Source organism: Rhinoderma darwinii, chromosome 8, assembly GCF_050947455.1.
Source record: "Rhinoderma darwinii isolate aRhiDar2 chromosome 8, aRhiDar2.hap1, whole genome shotgun sequence".
Lineage (NCBI taxonomy): Eukaryota > Metazoa > Chordata > Amphibia > Anura > Rhinodermatidae > Rhinoderma > Rhinoderma darwinii.
The window spans coordinates 101,556,235-101,578,963 of NC_134694.1; the positions used below are offsets into that span (position 1 = coordinate 101,556,235).

Below are 22,729 nucleotides of genomic sequence, written 5' to 3' on the forward strand. Positions count from 1 at the left end.
CTTTAAGCTCAACATACAAACCCGCTAATTTTGACGGGATCAGCAGACTGATGTGTATGAGAAATACTCACACGGTAGTGCTGCACAATATACAATGCATTCAAAGGTGGCACTGGTGTGCTAACACTGATGAGTGCCCATACAACTGCGCCATATAGTAATGCAATATAGTTGTGTCCCATAAAGGTTCCCATAAAGAGTGGTTCCTCTATAATACTAATATAGTTGTACCCTATTTTACTTCTGGTCATGTTCTGCAAAACCTTGGTTGGGGGTCAGGAAATAAATCAAACAGACGATGATTAGCCCATACAAGAACAAATATTTCATGTTTGGATTCCAGGTCTTTCTTGATGTTAATAGCAAATTTTAATAATAACTTTTTCAAATTCCACATAAAAAATACCATTTATAACCAAAAAACAACACTACACTGCATTCAGTGTGTCATTACATCATTACAAGGTGTAGTTAATATAACATTCTTACTAACATTAATGCTAGAACTTGAAAGTGCACCGGTTGGCCACAAGAAAATCGAGGCACCCATTTTCTGGACTGAAGCAATGTCCAAACCAATCTGGTCACAATGGACCTCAAGGGTCTTTTGGCTCAGTCCACTAAAATTCTGCCTGTCCTATGTGAAGTTGGCAGATGCACTTTAAACACTTTGAATACTATCTTATATCTGTTATAGATTCCTTCATGGCCTCCTTAAAGGGGATCTGTCAACTCTCCTGACATGTCTAGTTTAGTAAATACTTGTATTCCACATGAAATAACAATTCTGGAAAAAAAATTCTTAGAACTCTGTATTGTTCCATTCCTCTGTTATTCCTCCTAAAAATGTATGAACAAATTGACAACTGGGTGTTACCATTCACCTTGTCAAAGGGGTGTGTCCCTACACAGTCAGCACTGACTGGACATAGTCACTCTGTGAAGGGACACACCCCCTACCGGTAAGACCCAGTTGTCAATTTATTCATAAATATCTAGGAGGAATAACAGAGTATTTACTAAACCAGACATGTCAGGAGAGGTGATAGGTACCTTTTTAATTAGATGGGAAAATATAAACATTTATCAAGTGGCGATATATTTGCAGTGACATAAAGGAGGCTCAGAATTGTTAACACATAAAGCCCTATATTCTCAATCAGGATTGTTTCATTAGAACACTTTACATCTACAGTATAAAATTAATACCTACAGACTATTTGCATTGACAAAGAAATAAGTTAATGAATCATCTAATCAGTCTCAGTCCTTCTTGGCCAGCTCACATTCTCTCTTCACCCGGGAGAAAGGTCCAAGTTCCTTGCAGAATATAAAATCCCAAAGTACGCGTCCCCATGACGTATGGTAAGGCAGGGTGTCATAGTATTCAGCAGCAATTTTGCGGACCTGTTTAGGTGAAGAAAATAATAAATACGTAATTACATAATTTATCAGACAAGGGGACAGTGACAAATAACAAAAAGTGAGAACTAGTCTACCCATAGTAGAGACAAAAAGAAAGGAGATGACAATATTGATGGCCATATTCTTGGCCTAATACAAGAGTATGGAATTAATCTGGGTGTGTGGTGAATATAGTGATCCTTATCTTTGGGAACGCACTTATCTATTTAAGATGGTGTTTTCCAGTCATGTACCACTGGTGACATCATTGTCTTACTAACCATTAATGTCCAATATCTAACCAACTATGATTGACCTCTTTAAGGAGGACAGAAACTATTATAATATGAGGACAACCACATTCAGAACATGGGCGTAACAATTTTTATGACTATTGGAATGGCTGAGAATGAAGACATTGAGCTACTGTTGGTTTACGGATGACGCATAGCTCTAAGACGCATGGCTTTTAAAACTGGTTATATACATCTTCTAGTTCTTGGACCTCCACTGTGTCTGTAGGCTGGTAGCAAAATAAGAATCCAATCTATCCCATTTCTATGGAAAAAAATGGAAGGATTGCATAATTACATGATTTCCAACATGTTATCGGTATTTAGGACAATAGTTTACGATGTAAACTGCAATCGAGTCAAGCCATTTCAGTAAATGAGTCATGTACATAAGAAGCAAGGCCTAAATGGGAAAGTCCTGATCATATGACTGCCGCTATTCTATACTACACCTTCTTCCACTATAGTTTACTTTAGTCACTTTGAGCCATTTGGTGCAAATATAGGCTACATTGAGGTTCATCATATATCCATACTGCTGGCGTGCCATTGGTAGTTTTCCATCATTGTTAAGCTCCTTTAATACAGCCTTAGGCCGGAGTCACACGAGCGTGTGCGTTTTGCGCGCGCAAAAGGTACATAACAGCTCCGTGTGTCAGCAGCGTATGATGCGTGGCTGCGTGATTTTCGCGCAGCCGCCATCATTATGACACTCTGTTTGTATGTTTGTAGCACGTGGTGCTTTTCTTTTTACATTCATAGTTTTTACTGCTGTTGCGCGAATCACGCGCGTCACACGGAAGTGCTTCCGTGTGCTGCGTGGGATTTTCACGCACCCATTGACTTCAATGTGTGCGTGATGCGCAAACAACGCACAAATATAGGACATGTCATGAGTTTTACGCAGCGGACACACGCTGCATGAAACTCACGGACTGTCTGAACGGCCCCATTCACTAACATAGGTCCGTGCGAGGCGCGTGAAAATCAAACGCGTTGCACGGACGTATATCACGTTCGTCTGAATAAGCTCTTAGTGAGTAAAGTAAACCATAGGGGAAGAAGGTAAAGTATCAGTCATGGAGATCTTCATACATAACTAATACTACAGGTTTAAGCGTTAAGACAGAAGGGACAGGAATTTACAGAATGAAGAAAGTTTAGTTGCAGGAGAAGATTGCATCATGGCTGAACTCAAGGCGACTGTTGCATTTATGATGCAGTTAGGTAATGTGTTACGAAACAATCGATCACATGCCGACTGCAAAGTCCGATCAACCTGTCATACCTGAAAGCTTAACTGAACTTTGGCACCTGATCTACTGTCAGCCTCTTTTGTACTTGCGACTCTAAGGGTGAAGTTATTTACACTGATTTTATGTGGCAGTCCGTTCTCCTCTCCCTCTATGCCTCTGTTCTCTACCTCAGCTTGAGCAGTTCTATATTAACTGGAAATCCCTCTAATATCATAAAAAAATATTCATTATGTTAAAGTTGCCTGTAATTTGTAAAATAACCACTATTAAAAGTGAACCTCCACTGTTGGGCAACTCTTGCCCAAAATGTGTAGAATACAAATAATTTTGTGCAACAAATGTGTTATTCCCCTTTTAGTTCAGAAATCTGCTGGTAACCAGGTAGGTATTGTGTCTAGGGGTTATTGAGTTCCTACTGATGACAGCAACAGGGAAAAGTGATGTCATCACTGGCTAAAAAGTGATGTCATCACTGGCTAATCACCTCTGTCTTCAGTCCTGGGCACTTCCGGAACACTGGAACGAGAATGGGTAAGCTATAGTGCCATTGTAGCCTATACATTTCTGAGTTATGTCTTTGCATATAAGAATAGTCAGTTCTGTCTGTGCTTAGACTGAGGAAGAATAATCAATAAATCCTTACTGTGCTGATACCCAACCATCCAACACACTGCCAAAGCAACCAGATATTTGATGTTACTTTCCATCAACTCAATTGGTCATTATGGGTTACAATACCTTTATATTGTTGTGCGCTACTTTTAAATGTACCTCAGCATGAGTAATTACTTTTGAGCAGCTCACCACCAGGCTTCAACAATATCAGGTGCACTAATGTTCCTCAGTATAAAGCTGGCCATATAGATTTTATAAATGTTGGCAGAATCCCTGTATGACGGCATCCTGACCTTACGTCGGAGGAAACAAGGATCGAGGATGTTCTATTTCAACCTGCTGATCTTTTGTTCCCCCAGGAGATAAGCATTGCCAGTGGTGTCTGGCATAGGCCCTTTTACACTGGCCAATCATCTTGCAAAAGAGTGTTTATATGAACGCTCGTTCCCGATCATTGCCCTGTGTAAACAGGACCATGATCAGCCGATGAGTGAAAAAAATGCTCATTCATTCGCTGATTGCACCTTTTAAAGAGGCTCTGTCACCAGATTATAAATGCTGAAGTAAAGTTTGCTGTCAGCATGCTGTCATTCACAGCGTGATCTCGCAAGATCACGCTGTGCAGCTATTAAGTCCCACACAAACGTTACCGAAGTGTCGGGAGTGTGAATAGACATCGCGTCCTGGCTGGAGGGGATGTCTATTCACTCTCAAGACACTTCAGTAAAGTTAATGTGAGTGTATGTGACAGCACAGCATGATCTCGCAAGATCAACAACGAGACATGATAAAAATACATGGGGATGGCCCATATTGGCCCGTGGACCCTTATCCTTCTCTCCCTATGGCAGTAAACATGCATGCTCAATTTCAGCGTGCATGTTTTGCGGTTGTGGAAAGGGATAGCTTTCAGTTGTATAATAATTCGGATGACAGCTATTTATGTATATGGTTTGCCTAATCTAATGCGGTCTATACATACACATTAGATAGAAATCGGTCAAAATGGCTGACACATAACAGATATCTGATGAAAAGGCTGTTGATCATGTTGGATTTTTTAAGCTATTCGTCATCTGCAGTGGTATGTGTTTGGTGTTGTCGGCTAATCATGTCTGAATGTTTATTACTTGCACATGGTATTGTTTTTTTTTCTGCAAACGTCTGACAAAGTGATGCTCTTTATCTAATGTGTATGGCCAGCTTTGCTCTTTAAAGGGAGTCTGTCACCAGAAATTTGCCTATCAAAGCAGCAGCACAGTAAAACGGAAGTTTCACTGGTCTTATTGGCTGTACTGAGCATGCGCCGATTACGTCACACTATACCCAGCTGTAGTGTGACGTATTCGGCACAAGCGCAGTACACCCAATTCAACTTGTGAAACTTCAGTGATGTATTGCGCATGCGCTGATTCGGAAGCAGAGGCCTGGGCGCGCTAATGGAGAATACGGAGCCAGGCGTGATCACGTCTTCTACACTGCCTGGCCCTGTCAATCAAAGAAGGAAGGGAGCGTCGGACTAGGGATAGAAGGTTGAGCAGTTTGAAGCAACGGTCACGCCCTCGTTGCTCCAAAAACCTAATTTGCATATAAGGAATAAAGTGATTATCGCTGCATCAGAGCCACTTAGCTGAAAAAATAAAACCGTGTTAGATTCAGGTGAGGCTACACTATAGTACTGTACTGATAGGCAAATTTCTGGTGACAGGCTCCCTTTAAGGCTATATTAACACATGGAAGATTTATTGCAGCTATTTCTCTGACTGTCATCTAAATGGGGCTTGCAGAAAACCATTCACATGCATGGAATGAATTTTTCTATTGCATATGAATTTAACCTAAAGGCCCTTTTACACGAGCCAATGATCGGGCAAACGAGCGTTCATATGAACCCTCGATCACCATCATTGTCCTGTGTAAACAGGGCAACGATCAGCTGATGAAGCATTAAATATTATTGTTGTCGGCAGCGCATCTCCCCGTGTAAACAGGGAGATGTGCTGCCGACATAATGGAAATGTATGGGGATGAGCAATCGTAGTAAGGATCGCTCGTCCTCATACATTACTAATCATAGGTCCATGTGAAAGGAGCAAACAAGCGCCGATCAACAAGCTGTCTCGTTGATTGGCGCTTGTTTTCACAGTCCACTTTGCGCCGTGTAATAGGACCGTAACTGTACAGGACAAAAATATATGCCACTTAGCAGAAGAAGGCAAGATGGAGCTCTGCAGCTATAGTAATGGTTGAAGTCATACCTCTGGAAGTTTGCTGCCAGGTATACTCGGAAAGTCATGATGTTCCATGTGGTAGCCAACATTGAAGGTTAACAGGTTGAGTGGTCCATAGTAAGAATAGGTTTCATAACCCTTTAAAAACATATAGTGTTCAGCTATAAAATGTCCAGATATTGGATGCAAACCCATGGATAGAATGGATCCAGCCAGTAAGTACACAACAGGCTTTAATCCCCACAACGAGTATATTGCCAAGTCAAAGGAAAACTGAACAATTGCGTTGATAACCTCCATATGGGTAATAGGTTTAGGATTAAGATAAAGTGGACGTAAAACATAGAGAAGAGGTTGTATAAAGATCCAAATAATCTTGCGCATAGGAGTGCAGAAAAAGTGCCCCTCGAAATCTGTGGGGATATCCACATCCAGGCCATCTCCCCCGAGATAACGATGGTGGTCAATGTGATATTTCTTAAAGGATGTTGAGTAGGGCATTGCAATGGGGAGATTAGCAAACATTCCAAAGAAACGATTCCAACGTGCTGATTTATTACCAAATGCAACATTGTGAGAAATGTCATGGATGGCAAGAGTCAATGAATGATTGATCACACCTCCAAACGCATAGGACCAAAAAAAAAGCCACTTCCAAGGGAGATCTCGGACGAGGTAACAGGAAAGAATCTGAACTAGAACCATGCAGAAGACAGTCCATTTAAGCTGCGGGTCCGGTCCCATCAAATTCTTGATCTGCGGGTATTTAGCTGTAGAAAACAACAATACATTATATAAGGTGGTGTGATCATTGGTGAACAATCAGTGTAATGTATAATAAAGACAAAAAACTTCTCTATCTAGTTACAAGAGGAGGAAAATGTAGTGAAAGGAATAAAAAGTTTACTTAAATGGGTTCTTCGGGCATTTTTATTGATGGCCTATCCTTAGGATAGGTTATCAATATCAGATCGGTTGGGGTCCGACTCCTGGCATACCCACCGATCACCTAACTGAAGGGGCCCTGGAGTTCAGTGTTTACCAGGCACAGTGCCATACACATCGGTAGCGGCTATGCTTGGGATTGAAGCTCAGTTCCATCCACTTGAATGGGACTGGAACTGCAATTACAGTCACACCCACTATAGATGTGCGCCTGTAAACCGTGAAAAGGCTGCGGCGGTGAACCCCTCATCCCCATCAATCAGCAGATCTGCGGTGGTGCTGAGATTGGGACCCCGCCAATCAGATATTGATGACCTATCCTAACGATAGGCCATCGATAAAAAATGTCCGGACAACCCCTTTAACCGTTTACAATTTTGCTCTGTAGTTCTCAGATAAAACTCCTTTTAGAATTCTTAATAAATGTGTTCTGGTAATTGTGTTCACTTTTACTACTTAGATGCAAATCTATGGGAAAGAATTATTAAGACTGGTGTAAGATGTATTTAATTTATGCCCGCTACAAGCTGGATTTCAACGATCTGTCTCATTGATTGGCGCTCGTTTTCACGGCCCATAAAGCTCCCATAATTGCTACCAATCTAAATGTATAATCTCTCGATCCTTTGGCTTTAAATTCTTTGGTTTGGATTATATCTGTAGGTTGGTGCTGCCAGTGGAAGTTATACCTTCTGAGTCATGCTTATCAGGACTTCATTGTCACCTGAAGTTGGGATTAGTAACAGATCCCCTTTAAGGACATTTAAAAGGTATCACTTATACTTCACAACGAACCAGACTAAGGGTACTTTTACACGGCCTGACGTGGGCTGTGTAAACAAGTGCCGAACAACGAGACAGCTCCTTGATTGGCGCTCATTTACTCCTTTCACAAGGAGCCAGTATGGGGACGAGCGTTGGTTCCTTCGATCGTTCATTCCTATTCCTTTCTATCGTGTTGGCAGCACCTCTCCCTGTTTACACAGGAAGATGTGCTGCCGACAACGATAATATTTTAGCCATTTAAAACTATACAATCAGCCAATGAACGAACATTTGCTCTTTCATCGGTTGATCGCTGCCCTGTTTCTGTGAACGCTCGTTTGCCCGATAATTGGCTGGTGTAAAAGGGCCCCATCACTTTGGCTTCTATAATTTATACATGGACTGAATGCTGGAGCTGAGCTGAGTACTGCAGGAATTCCCCATGCCTTTGGGCAACTGAATACTTTCACCATCCTTATAAGGGTATGTTCACACGCAAAATCAAAAACGTCTCAAAATACGGAGCTGTTTTCAAGGGAAAACAGCTCCTAATTTTCAGACGTTTTTTAAGCCACTCGCGATTTTCGCTGTGTTTTTTACGGCTGTTTTTCTATAGAGTCTATGAAAAACGGCTCCAAAAACGTCCCAGAGAGTGACATGCACTTTTTCGCGGCTGTTTTTTTCCGCGGCCGTTTTTCAAAGCGGCCACGTAAAAAAACGGCACATCAGAACAGAACGCCGTTTTTCCCATTGAAATCAATGGGCAGATGTTTGGAGGCGTTCTGCTTCCGATTTTTCGGCCTCTTGCGGGCCGAAAAATGGTTGAAAATAAGCCGTGTGAACATACCCTAAGGCTTTATTCACACGAACGTGTGCGTTTTGCGCGTGCAAAAAATGCAGCGTTTTTTGTGCGTTGCAGTGCCGTGTGTCATCAGTAGTTGATGCGTGTCTGCGTGATTTTCGCACATATGGCCTCGTTATGACGCTCTGTTTTTATTTTAATAAAAAGAAATGAAGGAGGTGGTTTTATTTGTCCCTTCATTTCTTTAACAACTGTTGCGCGAATCACGCGCAGCACACGGAAGTGCGTCCATGTGCCGCTCGTGATTTTCACGCACCCATTGACTTCAATGGGTGCGTGATGCGTGAAAAACGCCTAAGTATAGGACATGTCGTGAGTTTTACGCAGCGGACACACGCTGCGTGAAAATCACGGACTGTCTGAACGGCCAACAATTGCTTACACTCCCTGTCCCTGTGAGTAGGCTATGCAATCTGTGCCAGGATTTTAATGTACTGGGTTAATGTAAAGAAATTTAATAATGCAGATCTTGTTGGGAATGTCAATGTTCGTGAAAACCTCGGTAACAGTGATCATAATATAGTTACATTTTACCTATACTGTAAAAAACAAACGCAGGCTGGGAGGGCAAAAACATTTAATTTTAAGAAAGCCAATTTCCCCAGGATGAGGGCGGCAATTCAGGATATAGACTGGGAAGAACTAATGTCAAATAATGGAACAAATGATAAATGGGAGATTTTCAAATCTACTTTGAGTTATTATAGTGCAAAATGTATTCCTATAGGTAACAAGTATAAACGACTCAAATTAAACCCCACATGGCTTACACCTTCTGTGAAAGGGGCAATACATGACAAAAAAAGGGCATTTAAAAAATACAAATCTGAGGGTACAGCTGTAGCCTTTGTAAAATATAAAGAGCTTCATAAAATCTGTAAAAATGTAATAAAATTAGCAAAAATACAAAATGAAAGGCAGGTGGCCAAGGATAGTAAAACAAATCCTAAAAAATTCTTCAAGTATATAAATGCTAAAAAGCCAAGGTCTGAACATGTAGGACCCCTAGATAATGGTAATGGGGAGTTGGTCACAGGGGATCAAGAGAAGACGAAGGCTTCCGGGCCGAAACGCGCGTCGGGGTGACGCCAGTGAGGGTGACCTGTTCCAAATGGGTATGAGCTCCGTTCCCAGCATGTGTTTACCTTCAGCAACATGAGTCTTGTATTTAGGCTATTACCATGGGTAGAGGTTATTTGCATCCATGGCTGCTAACACAGCCACAGCTTTGATTTGGTTATTGTACCCTTTACCTATGGGGTCCAGCTGAACCATTCAGTTATGTGCGTATTTTGTGTGCATATTATGGACATCTTTTTCTTAGTCTGGCTCTCGATAGGGGCCCTGACATTGGTATACACGCTGTAATTCACATGCATTCTGATTCTACCTTTTGTGGAGAGAGTTATACTGAGCTATTCTGCTGTTGAATATTACCTTGTTTTTCTGCTGTTAAAACAATAATTTTTGTTCTTTCATGCTGGCTATGTAATAGAATATGCACATCATATAAATGTAATACACTACTGATGTACCTTTGCATTTTTGTAGCCTAACAGTGTCGCCCATTACCCATATTTTCGGATTATATATGATATATACGTGTGATCTGGTTGTCTTTTCTGCACTGTGGAATTCATCTCTGTTTTTAATTCATGTAATATATTTTTATATGTATTTAATAAAGATATTTTGTTTTCAAATATTTTGGTGTGTCAGACTCCGAAGTTTAGGTTTGTCGTTATAAATGCTAAAAAGCCAAGGTCTGAACATGTAGGACCCCTAGATAATGGTAATGGGGAGTTGGTCACAGGGGATCAAGAGAAGGCAGAGTTACTAAATGGGTTCTTTAGCTCTGTATATACAACAGAAGAAAGAGCAGCTGATGTAGCCGGTGCCGGTGCTGTTAATATATCAGTTGATATACTGAATTGGATGAATGTTGATATGGTCCAAGCTAAATTAAATAAAATAAATGTGCACAAGTCCCCGGGACCAGATGGGTTACACCCTAGAGTTCTTAAAGAGCCTAGTTCAGTTATTTCTGTCCCCCTTTTCATAATATTCAGAGAATCTCTAGTGACTGGTATAGCGCCAGGGGACTGGCGCAGGGCAAATCTGGTGCCTATTTTCAAAAAGGGCTCTAGGTCTTCCCCGGGTAATTATAGACCAGTAAGCTTAACATCCATTGTGGGGAAAATGTTTGAGGGGCTATTGAGGGAAAATATACAGGATTATGTGACAAAAAATAGTATTATAAGGGACAGCCAGCACGGTTTTACTAAGGACAGAAGTTGTCAAACTAACCTAATCTGTTTTTATGAAGAGGTGAGCAGAAGTCTAGACAGAGGGGCCGCTGTGGATTTAGTGTTTTTGGACTTTGCAAAGGCATTTGACACTGTCCCCCATAGACGCCTAATGGGTAAATTAAGGACTATAGGTTTAGAAAATATAGTTTGTAATTGGATTGAGAATTGGCTCAAGGACCGTATCAAGAGGGTTGTGGTCAATGATTCCTACTCTGAATGGTCCCCGGTAATAAGTGGTGTACCCCAGGGTTCAGTGCTGGGACCACTATTATTCAACTTATTTATTAATGATATAGAGGATGGGATTAATAGCACGATTTCTATTTTTGCAGATGACACCAAGCTATGTAATATAGTTCAGACTATGGAAGATGTTCATGAATTGCAAGCGGATTTAAACAAACTAAGTGTTTGGGCGTCCACTTGGCAGATGAAGTTTAATGTAGATAAATGTAAAGTTATGCACCTGGGTACCAACAACCTGCATGCATCATATGTCCTAGGGGGAGCTACACTGGGGGATTCACTTGTTGAGAAGGATCTGGGTGTACTTGTAAATCATAAACTCAATAACAGCATGCAGAGTCAATCAGCTGCTTCAAAGGCCAGCAGGATATTGTCGTGTATTAAAAGAGGCATGGACTCGCGGGACAGGGATGTAATAATGCCACTTTACAAAGCATTAGTGAGGCCTCATCTAGAATATGCAGTTCAGTTCTGGGCTCCAGTTCATAGAAAGGATGCCCTGGAGTTGGAAAAAATACAAAGAAGAGCAACGAAGCTAATTAGGGGCATGGAGAATTTAAGTTATGAGGAAAGATTAAAAGAATTAAACCTATTTAGTCTTGAAAAAAGACGACTAAGGGGGGACATGATTAACTTATATAAATATATTAATGGCACATACAAAAAATATGGTGAAATCCTGTTCCATGTAAAACCCCCTCAAAAAACAAGGGGGCACTCCCTCCGTCTGGAGAAAAAAAGGTTCAATCTGCAGGGACGACAAGCCTTCTTTACTGTGAGAACTGTGAATCTATGGAATAGCCTACCGCAGGAGCTGGTCACAGCAGGGACAGTAGATGGCTTTAAAAAAGGGTTAGATAATTTCCTAGAACAAAAAAGTATTAGCTCCTATGTATAGAAATTTTTCCTTCCCTTTCCCGTCCCTTGGTTGAACTTGATGGACATGTGTCTTTTTTCAGCCGTACTAACTATGTAACTATGTAACTATGTAACTATGTAACTAAGGAAAATATTAATTACAGTTTGCAAAGTTTTTGAGCACTGTTTGGTCATAATTATGGCATCCACTAAAATTACCATAATTAAGGTACATTACAGTGTATCTATTAATATAATTTTTTCAATAAATAAATAAATTAGTAGTATATGTGAATATAGAAAACTTTGGGAAATATCTGATTAGTGGGAAGTGGTATCTTCTTTATCTTCCATCAGCCTATAGTTCTCCTTTCTCTGCCTACAGGCTCCTTGTAAATGTTCACAAACCTCCTCAGTCCCCAAAAATTTCATCTAGTAAAAAACAATAAATAGTTGACAGGGAGGAGGGGGAGGCTGGGGATGCAGCTGCAGCTTCACAGTGTTTAAGTGAAACAAACTAAGGAGTTTAGGGGAGAGGAGCAGCAGGGGGAGACATCTGATTGGCTCAGAGCACCGTTCTTACATTACATCAGGAAGAACCCGCCCACTCAGCATTTGTATTTTTACCTGAAGAAGAGGCCGGTCCGGCCTTGAAACGCGTAGTAATTAAAACAATATCTGATATTACATTTGCTTGTTTTAAATCCTCATTACTTAAGAAGGGTTTTACCAGTTAGCAGCGCCAGGGAAAATCAGTTTTTGCCTCAAACGTCTCAAATTACCGCCCACTCAACAGGCATACATGTATATTTACATAAACCATCATAGAGAAGGAAATGACTCAAATATGCAGGTTCAACAAACAACTTCAGATTGCAAAAAATTATATTTAGATGTTTCTGATTTAAATTTATTTCAAGGAAAGCTAGTTTGCCAAGCAACCAATATCCCAAGCGTTACATGTCCCTCAGGGGTTGGCATTCATCTTTCCTATAGTCCAGAATGGCAAATTGACCATAACTTATGTAGGCACGGTGGAATATAATGTTGCATAACTGAGAATATTGCAGGAATGAGGACTCTAGGAATGTTGAGGTTGCAGACTAGTAGTAGGATACCTCCTCTTTCGAGACTTTTTACCCATATATGAAACTACAAAAGCACTACTAGTGCAAGAATCACTATTTTTTTATCAAGTATTTTTTCAGTCATAAAAATGTTTGCAGTTAATAAGTTACTTTGGTAGAGACGCCAAACAACCGTGATCATCGAGTTTGCTAATAATTATCAGGATATAGTAATGGTGCCCATTAAGGTGGAAGTCTACTGCTCCACTGGAATAAAGAAGTGGTCTATTTATGGCCATTTATTTGTATCATCTCAGTCATTTACATCCCTGTCCCAGAGTACAACCTGTTCACGATATCTCTCCTGACATTTAATAAGGATTTTATGATACATAGAACAATAGCCGCTATGACACAATGTTGGGGAGGAGTACCTGACTATAGTAATATAATTGTTTAAGCAGGTACTTTGACCGGTCATAGAGATAACAATCCCCTTCCCCCTCCAGGAGCTTTATTATGCTATTAATCTCCCCACCATTTCCTTTTTTTGTAAATTTTAGGACTCATGCATACGCCGGTGTTCTCCCATAAAAGTTTATTGCAGCATGCTCCATCAGGTGCCGTATTACCGAGGCATTGCTGCTAGGGGAGATTATCTCCGTTAGACCTCAATTAGATCCATTTTAGTGTCCGTATTGCGGATCAACGTAATTGAACTTAAATCACCATAGGGTTTTATGTTGATCTAAGTTCATTTCAGTTAAACTGAAGGAGATCTGGGTGTTGCGGACTTAATATGGATGCTAATAGGCCACATTAAGTACAATGGTACCATACGGTGGCACACAGAATACCCATAACTCCATACTACACAGCTGTAGGGACTCCGAGTGCTGCTGTACAGGCTCTGTGCACATGTGCCTAAGGGTATATTCAGATGGTGTGGTCACGTTGCATTTTCTTGTCCGCGACTGTAGAAAAAATTTCAAAATGGAGCAATTTCGCCGTGATTTTGCAAAAAAAATTGCCATTTTGCAGTGTTTTCATGGTAGCCTCTGTAAAAAAAAAGCAAAAAAAAAACTTGACCACACCATCTATATACCCTCATTTAAAAAATAGTACCTACCAGACAGCAGTGCCTTGATATTTTTTTAAAAAAATTCCCTCACAGTAGCTTACTAAGGGGTAGACCAGGAATGCATAAACATTGGTATATACTATCTATTGAAGTTGGCTCTCTGAATGCCGACCTTGGGGGCCACCCCTGCTTTGGTGGAAACTGCTTTATTAGATCTCCGTGTATGTACCTGTCCATAAAACAGTCTATCGATGTACAGCATGTAAGTAAATAATCGCTGCAGCCCTCCCTCCCTGGGGACAAAATTTCAGCAGAGTTTATTAGGAAATGCTTAGTTATTGTACCAATGTGCAAATTAATGCAATGCAATGGTGGGGTGACTGGCACCTAACCCTGCTGTGTATAGACCTCATGACATCATGATGCAATATAGCAAAACCAGGGGTTCACTATCAGTTTAATGAAGAAGTCCTAGACATAGGCTTTTTTTTTTAATGATAAATAGAAGTTGAATCCAGCGCTTCAGAGTAAAACGCCCAATCTTTATTTCTTATCGATTAAAAAATTGTACAGCGACAATTGTAGTCAAAGCCATAAGTAAGGACGGAGGAACTGTCAGAAACGCGTAGGCTCTCTACACCCACCCCTGATGTCGCTGTACAATTTTTTAATCGATAAGAAATAAAGATTGGACTCAACTTCTATTTTTCCTACAAATACACATCAGCCAGGACGTAAATCCGAGCGCTACACAGGAGACTCATAGCAGTAACGGTGAGCTGGAAAAACTTTCTCTTATTTTTCATGCTGTTTTGTGATAGTCTGTGTAACCATAGGCAAAATACTGGCTGCCATAAACAGTTGCCTGTGGTTTTTGCAGGGCAATGGTAGACAATTTTTTATTGGCTATTGAGGTATATTATAAGGTAACTGCGCATGTAAAGGTGAGCCCTCAGTTTAATATGTAACTGTGACTATAATAATAGATTTGCTTTAGGCCTCATGCACACGGCCGTGCCCGTAATAATGGCCCGCCGACACCAGCGAGCCGCATTTTTGTGCCGTGCTCCCATACAAAGTATGGGAGCACGGCCCGTAAAATCAGAAAAGTAGGACATGCTCCATATTTCCCGGTACGGTTCTACAACACGGACACCCTTCCGTAGCGCTATGGAAAGGTGTTCCGCGGCCAATAGAACTGGGCGGGTCTGTAATTGCGGACCGTATTGCGGTCCGCAATTACGGAGTTTTTTTATGGTCGTGTGCATGGGGCCTTATGTATGCTTAAAATAAATTATTCACTAATTAGCGACTTTAATATTATAATTATAAGACACAAGTACAGGTCATATCATATGTCTACCATGACACCTGTGAAGTGTAAACTAGCACCCGTTTCCCACCATGACAACAATTGATTAGTCTTTGTTGGAGGCCCGGTGTCTCTGTGGCAACCACCGTCACCTAACACAGTTCTGTGTCCAGGGGAAGCGGGACAGATAATATCTAGTGTTGTCCTGTGCAAGCTTATGGGAATCTACCCACGTACAGTGATCGAATACCTCAATAAACCATTCTTTACAATGATAGTACTGTAACCGAATAGTAATATCAATATTAATTATTAATTTAATATAATAAAATGTTATTTGGCAAAAATTCCAAGACTGAATAAATATTGGACTGGGAGGAACAGCAAATTGTTCAAATCCATGCAAAACATTTTTGTATTGACCTACCAGGGAAAATGTCAAATTCTCAAGCCATTTTTTTTTAGCCATTTTTTTGTCCTTCTACCCACATTATGAAATAAAACATCCTTGTAGAAAAAAAACAACCCTCTATGCCTCCTTTAAACATTTTTTTTAGTGTCTTAAGAAACTACTCCAAAACCTGTAAGGTTATGTTCACACGATGGATTTTTCCTGAGGAATAATCCAATGTGGAATTGGCCGAGAATCTGTGGCAGAAATACGAGGATAAACTTCTGATTTCTGCCGCGGTTTTGCAGTAAAACCAGCTGTGTTTCTGCACTCAGATGAGCTCTGTTTAGAGGGGATAATCTACGAGTGGCTACCCGAAGCTGTTTTTCGCCACAGAAACCACGTAAAGATGTGATGTCATATCACTTCATTTTTTTTAGCAAAGCTGTTTGTAATTCTGCCTGCTGAAAATTTCGCCCCATCAGTTTATCTATGAAGACAATGGGAGGCTTTTTACCAGCTGAATTCATGCTGATTACGACGCGGAAAACACTTTGTAATCAGCGTGAAAATTCTGCTATGTGAACAGGGTCTAAGAATGTTTTCACACATAGTAGGTTCGTTGCTGAAATTTCTGTGAGAGCATGTGCATAGATTTCTGCAAGCTGCATTCAGATGAATGGGAAATTTCTGAAAACAGCCCGCCACATGGGAATATACCCTAACACAGGTAACACAGGCAGTTGCCATTTTTGGGAACTAGAGTCTTATGGTCAGAAAATGTGCTAAAAAACACCACACAAAGAGTATGCTGCATTTTGGGAACAAAACTAGCAAGGTCGTAAAGCCAAACGTAGGCTATAAACAAAGGCATTTGTGTAGAGGACATCATATTACCCTATTCACTGCCAGCAAACATCTTGCCGCTGTGTTTTTAACAACCAAAAAAACTGTAGAAAAATTTTAGCAACCGGATCCCCCACGGTTTTTATCAAACTTAGACCAACATTGGGTTCTATGGTGTTCAGGGGGGCTAGAGTGAAATGGCACTGTGTTAAAATGGTCTAAAACCATACACAGTGTACACCAGGGAGAAGCTGGGAGTATCATACATACATTCCTGAAGGGTACGTTCCCAGGTTGCGGTGGACAATGGCCACATGATTTTTCCGCATGTGGACGTGGTTTCATTCGCATGTGTCTGCCGCAACCTGTAGTAGCCTAAGGGTATGTGCACACACACTAATTACGTCCGTAATTGACGGACGTATTTCGGCCGCAAGTCCCGGACCGAACACAGTGCAGGGAGCCGGGCTCCTAGCATCATACTTATGTACGACGCTAGGAGTCCCTGCCTCTCCGTGGAACTACTGTCCCGTACTGTAATCATGTTTTCAGTACGGGACAGTAGTTCCACGGAGAGGCAGGGACTCCTAGCGTCGTACATAAGTATGATGCTAGGAGCCCGGCTCCCTGCACTGTGTTCGGTCCGGGACTTGCGGCCGAAATCCGTCCGTCAATTACGGACGTAATTAGTGTGTGTGCACATACCCTAAGAGTTTTTACAGTATTGAAGGTCTCTGCATAGAGAACTGAGCAGCATTTTTGTATACCAGTCTTTGCAGTCTCAAACATACCTACATAGAACAAATCCCAGGGACAAGCAACCACTTTGTGGGTATGAAGCTGGAAACAACAATACTGCTGTCTAACGTTGACCATACACAGTGGTACAGTCTTTAGTATGATTAAAGTGTTATTTCCACCTGAAGCCTTTTTTTTTTTTTTCCTTAGCTTTAATAAATATTAAAATCTGAGTCTAATCATGCCATCTAATCCAATTTCTTACCCCCAGAAGTGTCTTTTTTATTCAATTTTCCCCACAGCATGTTCCTCTGTTTGGGAGCAAAAGTGGGCGGTACTAGCTTCATGTCAATCAAGTTGTGCTGCGTTCTCCATGCGCGCGCACGACACTGCTAGATACTATAGTACTAGCAGCATTGAAAGCAGAGCTTGCTGACCGCTCGTCTCAACCTGGCATACTAAGCATTGTTGAGACGATCCGCACTAGTCCTGCCCGCAATCTTTGTATGTTCATCCCCAGTTCTATCCCTATAGTCATCCCCTGCACCTACTCCACCCCCCATGCTGATGTCCCAACGTAAATGTCCCTCTATCATCCCCAGTTCATCCCAGTGTAAATGCACCAATCGAACTTCCATGCTGCCTGGTTGAAAACTGTGCTAGTTCTAAAGTCCACACTGTTTTCTCTATATTTACATATAGAGAAAATAGTGGGTTTAGAGCAAGCGAAGTTTCAAAGCCTTCATAAGGACTCGGCAGCGACGTGCGCTATGCCGTTATAATCACAGGCTCCAGCGCATGCCCTGGAGCCGTCCACATATCTGAATAAAGCTGTAGAGAGGTGGCCGAGCCAGGAGCTACCGCACTTGCATTGTCAGGCACGCTCCCGTGACCCCGGCCATCCTTTATAGTAGTAGCAGGGGGGAAGACTACGCCTGCTATGCTGTAAATCACAGAGACGCAACAGAAGTGGTCAGGATTCTGAATACACATCAAGTCCTGGCTGGAGGTAATGTATATTCATTGTCAGGACAGTGCAGTAAAGTTAGTGTTTGTGTATGTAGCTGCACATAGCAATATAGCTATATCGCTATCTGCTGTGTAAATGAATGGAGAGAAGTGTATGACGCTGATTGGTCACTGATTGGTCAGCGTCATACACTCCTCAGTACAACGCCCACTTGGTCAAAAAAGTAAAACACGCCCAGTTGTCCATTGAGAAACTCATTAGCATAAATCTAATATAGGTCATAACTCCGTCAAAAATGATTGTTTTTCTATATAAAAAACACTGCTGTAATCTACATTACAGCGCCGATCACATCATGTACAATATAGGGCACTTATAATGTGGTGACAGAGCCTCTTTAAACAGCAGTGTATGCCAGATTTTTAACAAGGGTGAGTTTTGACACACACAAAGACTCAAGACGCATAACACCCAAAGCACAGAACAAGTATCCAAGACACCTCGAGCTGTCTCCAACTCCCCTCCCCCATACGGTCGTGTGCGTGAGCCTTTAGAGGGCCATTTAGCCAGGTGAGACAATTGGGCTGAGAATTGGACAATCAGAAAATTACAGTACCCACAGCGGTAAAGCAGCAAAGTGGCAGACTATAGGTATGAGTCATCTCATCATGTATAACCAGCTTTACAGAAGTTAACTCATTAACGGATATACATCCTAGTTTCTACAAACATCCAACCCTCAAATTATTAATATTGGCATCTCATAATGTGGTGTTGATACTGGCAGACTCTCATGCTAGATGAAGACTGTAAGAGTTTAGAAACTTTCCTCAACCCAACTGTTCCATACCAGAGATTTAGGTTAGTCTTACAAGGCAACATTTGGTTGCATGTGAATTACGGTAATCTTGTGGGATTACTGCAAAACAACCATAATAGACATGGTCGCTGGTGACCTTCTGTTGTAAAAATCTGACCATGTCAGACTTTTAGCACTGGTCCTCCATGACTATATTTCCCATAGGGCAACTTTGAGATTGAATGGCAAAAATCCCATGATTTATTCATGATCTGTCTTTGACAAAGTGTAGCCCTGGCCTTAGAAGACCAATTACCTGAAGTTGCCCTGCAGACCTGTAATAAAACTAAGGCCACTTTCGCACAGCAGTTATACGGGCACATTTTATCATCCTTTTGCTATTTCCCACCATTCTACTGAACAGGACTCAGGTCACCATTGGATCCTATGGTGATCTAAGTTCATTTCAGTAGAATATGGGATATTACGGACACTAAAATGCACCTATATTACAGCGGTCTGAAAGTGGCCTAAAGTATGACGTGTAGAACAGTCTTCGCTCTGTCATAAAACAACCTGTTAATAGGTATTATTCACTTCCGATGGGTGTTGAAGGTATTAAGACCTGTTTTTAACTTCCTTTGAGTCCCATTAATTAGAACTTTTACAAGTCTGGACATTGAAAAATGTGTTACATATACAGGTACACAATTTGCTCTAAACCCCAAGAGATATTTGCATTCTAAGGCCGGATTTGGTGGTAATTTTCACTGTATATTTTTCCATTTATTTTTCAGAATTAATATTTTTGTTCACACAATGCATTTTTGTTTCATATATTTTTTGTGTGTTTTTGGGTATGTCGAGATTTTTCTGAATGGCATTTTTCCACCTATGAACCTCAATCAAAAATAAAAACCAACAAATACATGTTGTTTTGGAAATACTTTTGTGTGCTTTTTTAGTGTTTCTTTACATCATCCCAGTGTAAATGAGCTTTAAATTTGCTTCATACAGCAATGGAATTAGTCACTAATTTATGCTGCCCACAGACACCTAGTTATGTAGCAACAAGGTAGAATGGGGCATCTCTGAATAACCAATCAGGAGACTGGAGAAGCTGGGTGACAACATATGTAATAACATAAAATGAAACTCTCATTGGACATCAATACCACTCTTCTGTGAGCGAGTTTTCATACAGAAGAGCCTTATGCTAACAGATATTATGGAAATGAATATCTATATATTCTGGAAAGATTTGACACATATTTTGTTTTATAAACACCTCTCTATAAATAGTTCTTTGGTTCATTAATTTTACTAATTCCTGGTAGAATTGAAGACGATGACGATTGCTGGACCAGAATAATCGCCCTCCCTCCCTGGAGATTGTTTAGTCACTTGCAGAAATGACTTAATTAAAACGCATTCCATTTAACCCTGTGGTGTAGAGCTGCATGTATGTAGAGCCTGGGCACAGCCACCCTCTGACAGCCACCCTCTGACAGCCGCCCTCTGACAGCCGCCCTCTGACAGCCGCCCTCTGACAGCCGCCCTCTAGGACACATTTTTATCTAGACTTGATGGATGTGGGGTATTTATTTTACTGGTTAAATAGGAAAAAGAGAATTATAATCCGTTTTGTGATAACATCGCTTCCTGGAAACACATAGGTCAGTCCTGCCGCCTGACCTGTGAGTTGAGCAACCAGTTAATCAATGGACTTGACAAAGGTCTGTAAGTTAGACCAGTCTAGGTAGTGGGATGAGATCACATCTGGCTTCTCAGAGCTGACCATACATATTAAAGTCATCCAAATTCACCAATATCGGCAGGATCGGCTAATGGTCTAATGGGTATAAAGGCAATCCAACAGTCCCATGATGCCACGGGGAAGGATCGATCAGACATGTTGGACTCAAACATTCCCCATCCTTTGTTTTCCAGGAGATGAGCCGCTGCTAGAGATGGCAGTCAAGCGTAAATGTTTATGGGGAGTCAGCACCTAAGTAATGTCTAGGACTGGCATAACTGCATCTAGAAAATGGTGACATGAAGAGCCTGAATACTGGCCATTTTACCAACCACATTTTTTAATACATCTACACTTTAAGAAGGTCATAAGAAGGCAATGGTGTAATTTGAGGCCCTGTTTTTTCTGAATTAGACCAATTATACATAGTGGATACACTATAGTATTCCCCTCCTGTTATAGTGATGATCTATGCCACCATCCCCCTCCAATGTCACGACAGGAGAGCCCGGTGTAGTCTGTTCTCCCATTTCCATCTCTTATAGTAGAGGATGTTGGCATGATCCTTAATTCACTGCTCACATTTGCAATTTTTAGCCCTCTATACTTAATGGGCACCATAGAATATAGGGGGTAATAAACAATATTACTTGTGTGGTTATGATTCTGAAATATTGTGATAAGTTGGATACAACTTCTTAAAGCACTAAGGATTGTGCTTTGGTTGTGTAAGCAAGAAATCAAGACGTTAATCAATTAGCTAGAAACTAGTGACATCACTATGTATGTATCCTGGGAATACAGGGACAGCCTACACAATGGAGGCCTCTATTGTGTGTAGAGGATAAAATAAAAAGACACTTTATGTTCTGTTGCCAAGTAATATCAGAAACCATATGATATTCATATCAATACGTCAACATAAAGGAATAAATCAGTCATTCTCTATCATTGACTCTCTACAGGTATCATTTCTATATTTCACAATTCGTACTCACCCAAAATTTCTTTCCTTCTGTCCGAGTGCGGTTGATCTGTATACACCCATTCAAAGTTATCCCTCACCACTTTATTACCCATAATGGAATATGGTCGGAGGAATGGTATCACCTGTAGAATGAATTACATTGGGATCGTTACTGGTCAGCTTCTAGGAGAATGGTCACAAATCTGGTACCATCTTAGTATAGAATTTTAATCTCAATGACGCGAGGTTCACATTCCTATTTTACCTGTTTACTATCATGGTTCTGTACTTGCTCCATACCTTTATACTTTTTTAACCTATACTTTTCTGTACATATTAAAAATCACATATTCAGAGTATGGTTCAAGTACGAGCATCATTTTAGCATTTAGAGTGAATAATGTCTGGGATTAAGCACGCTCGCACCATGTGATCCTAGGGTGATGTAACTGCAACATACACCCAATTTCTCATCTGCATTACCTACCGATTCAAGAATGTAGAAAGTAAAAAAATCACAACACCATAAGTGTATATGGTCGCTGATATAACAGTGAGTAGGCACTAGACCCCGTATTTAATAAACGTATCAATATAAGGTACATTACCTGTGATGTGTCCTATTGTCAGCAGTACAGAGTGGAATGAGAGGGAGAGAGAAGTAGGAAAAGAGATAGTGACAAGGTGTGTGACAGTGTCACTAGTAAGGGGTGGATCAGTCTCACCCCGTACTCCGCACTTTATAGGATACGCCCTCTGTGTCAATAGAACAACTCTATTACAGATAAGACCCATGTGACTACAAGTAGAACCTGTTAGTCTTTTAAAGCACTGAATACTCCCCAATAGACCGTCACACCCTGCAAACTGTCGCCTGTTCAACCTGTTCAGCCACATCTTGCACATCTATGAAAATCATTGGACATAGTTACATAATAGGTTTTTTACTTTCTATGGGTATTGTAATGAGCGTGATGGGGTCGCATAGCATTAGTCCAATGAATTATATATATGTGTA

At 40.9% G+C, this 22,729-nt stretch overlaps 1 protein-coding gene across 1 annotated transcript; it reads right to left on the reverse strand.

Moving 5' to 3' along the window:
• Nucleotides 1-310: 310 nt before the first annotated feature.
• LOC142658800 (sphingolipid delta(4)-desaturase/C4-monooxygenase DES2-like) lies at nt 311-22,426 on the reverse strand. The gene is made up of 4 exons (XM_075834415.1): nt 22,320-22,426; nt 21,743-21,854; nt 5,827-6,569; nt 311-1,407 (listed from the first exon to the last, which is right to left on the reverse strand). The coding sequence occupies exons 2-4, from the start codon at nt 21,822-21,824 to the stop codon at nt 1,264-1,266; spliced, it is 969 nt and encodes a 322-aa protein (XP_075690530.1). The 5' UTR covers nt 21,825-21,854; nt 22,320-22,426; the 3' UTR covers nt 311-1,263.
• Between the last annotated feature and the right edge of the window lie 303 nt (nt 22,427-22,729).

Bases quoted from the DNA above. Each gene is read 5' to 3' on its own strand.
- LOC142658800 (XM_075834415.1), bottom strand. From the start codon at position 21,824: ATGGGTAATAAAGTGGTGAGGGATAACTTTGAATGGGTGTATACAGAT. The intron at 6,570-21,742 runs GTGAGTACGAAT...TGTTTTCTACAG, and splicing joins CAGAAGGAAAGAAATTTTGG to CTAAATACCCGCAGATCAAG. The intron at 1,408-5,826 runs GTATGACTTCAA...TCACCTAAACAG, and splicing joins CTGGCAGCAAACTTCCAGAG to GTCCGCAAAATTGCTGCTGA.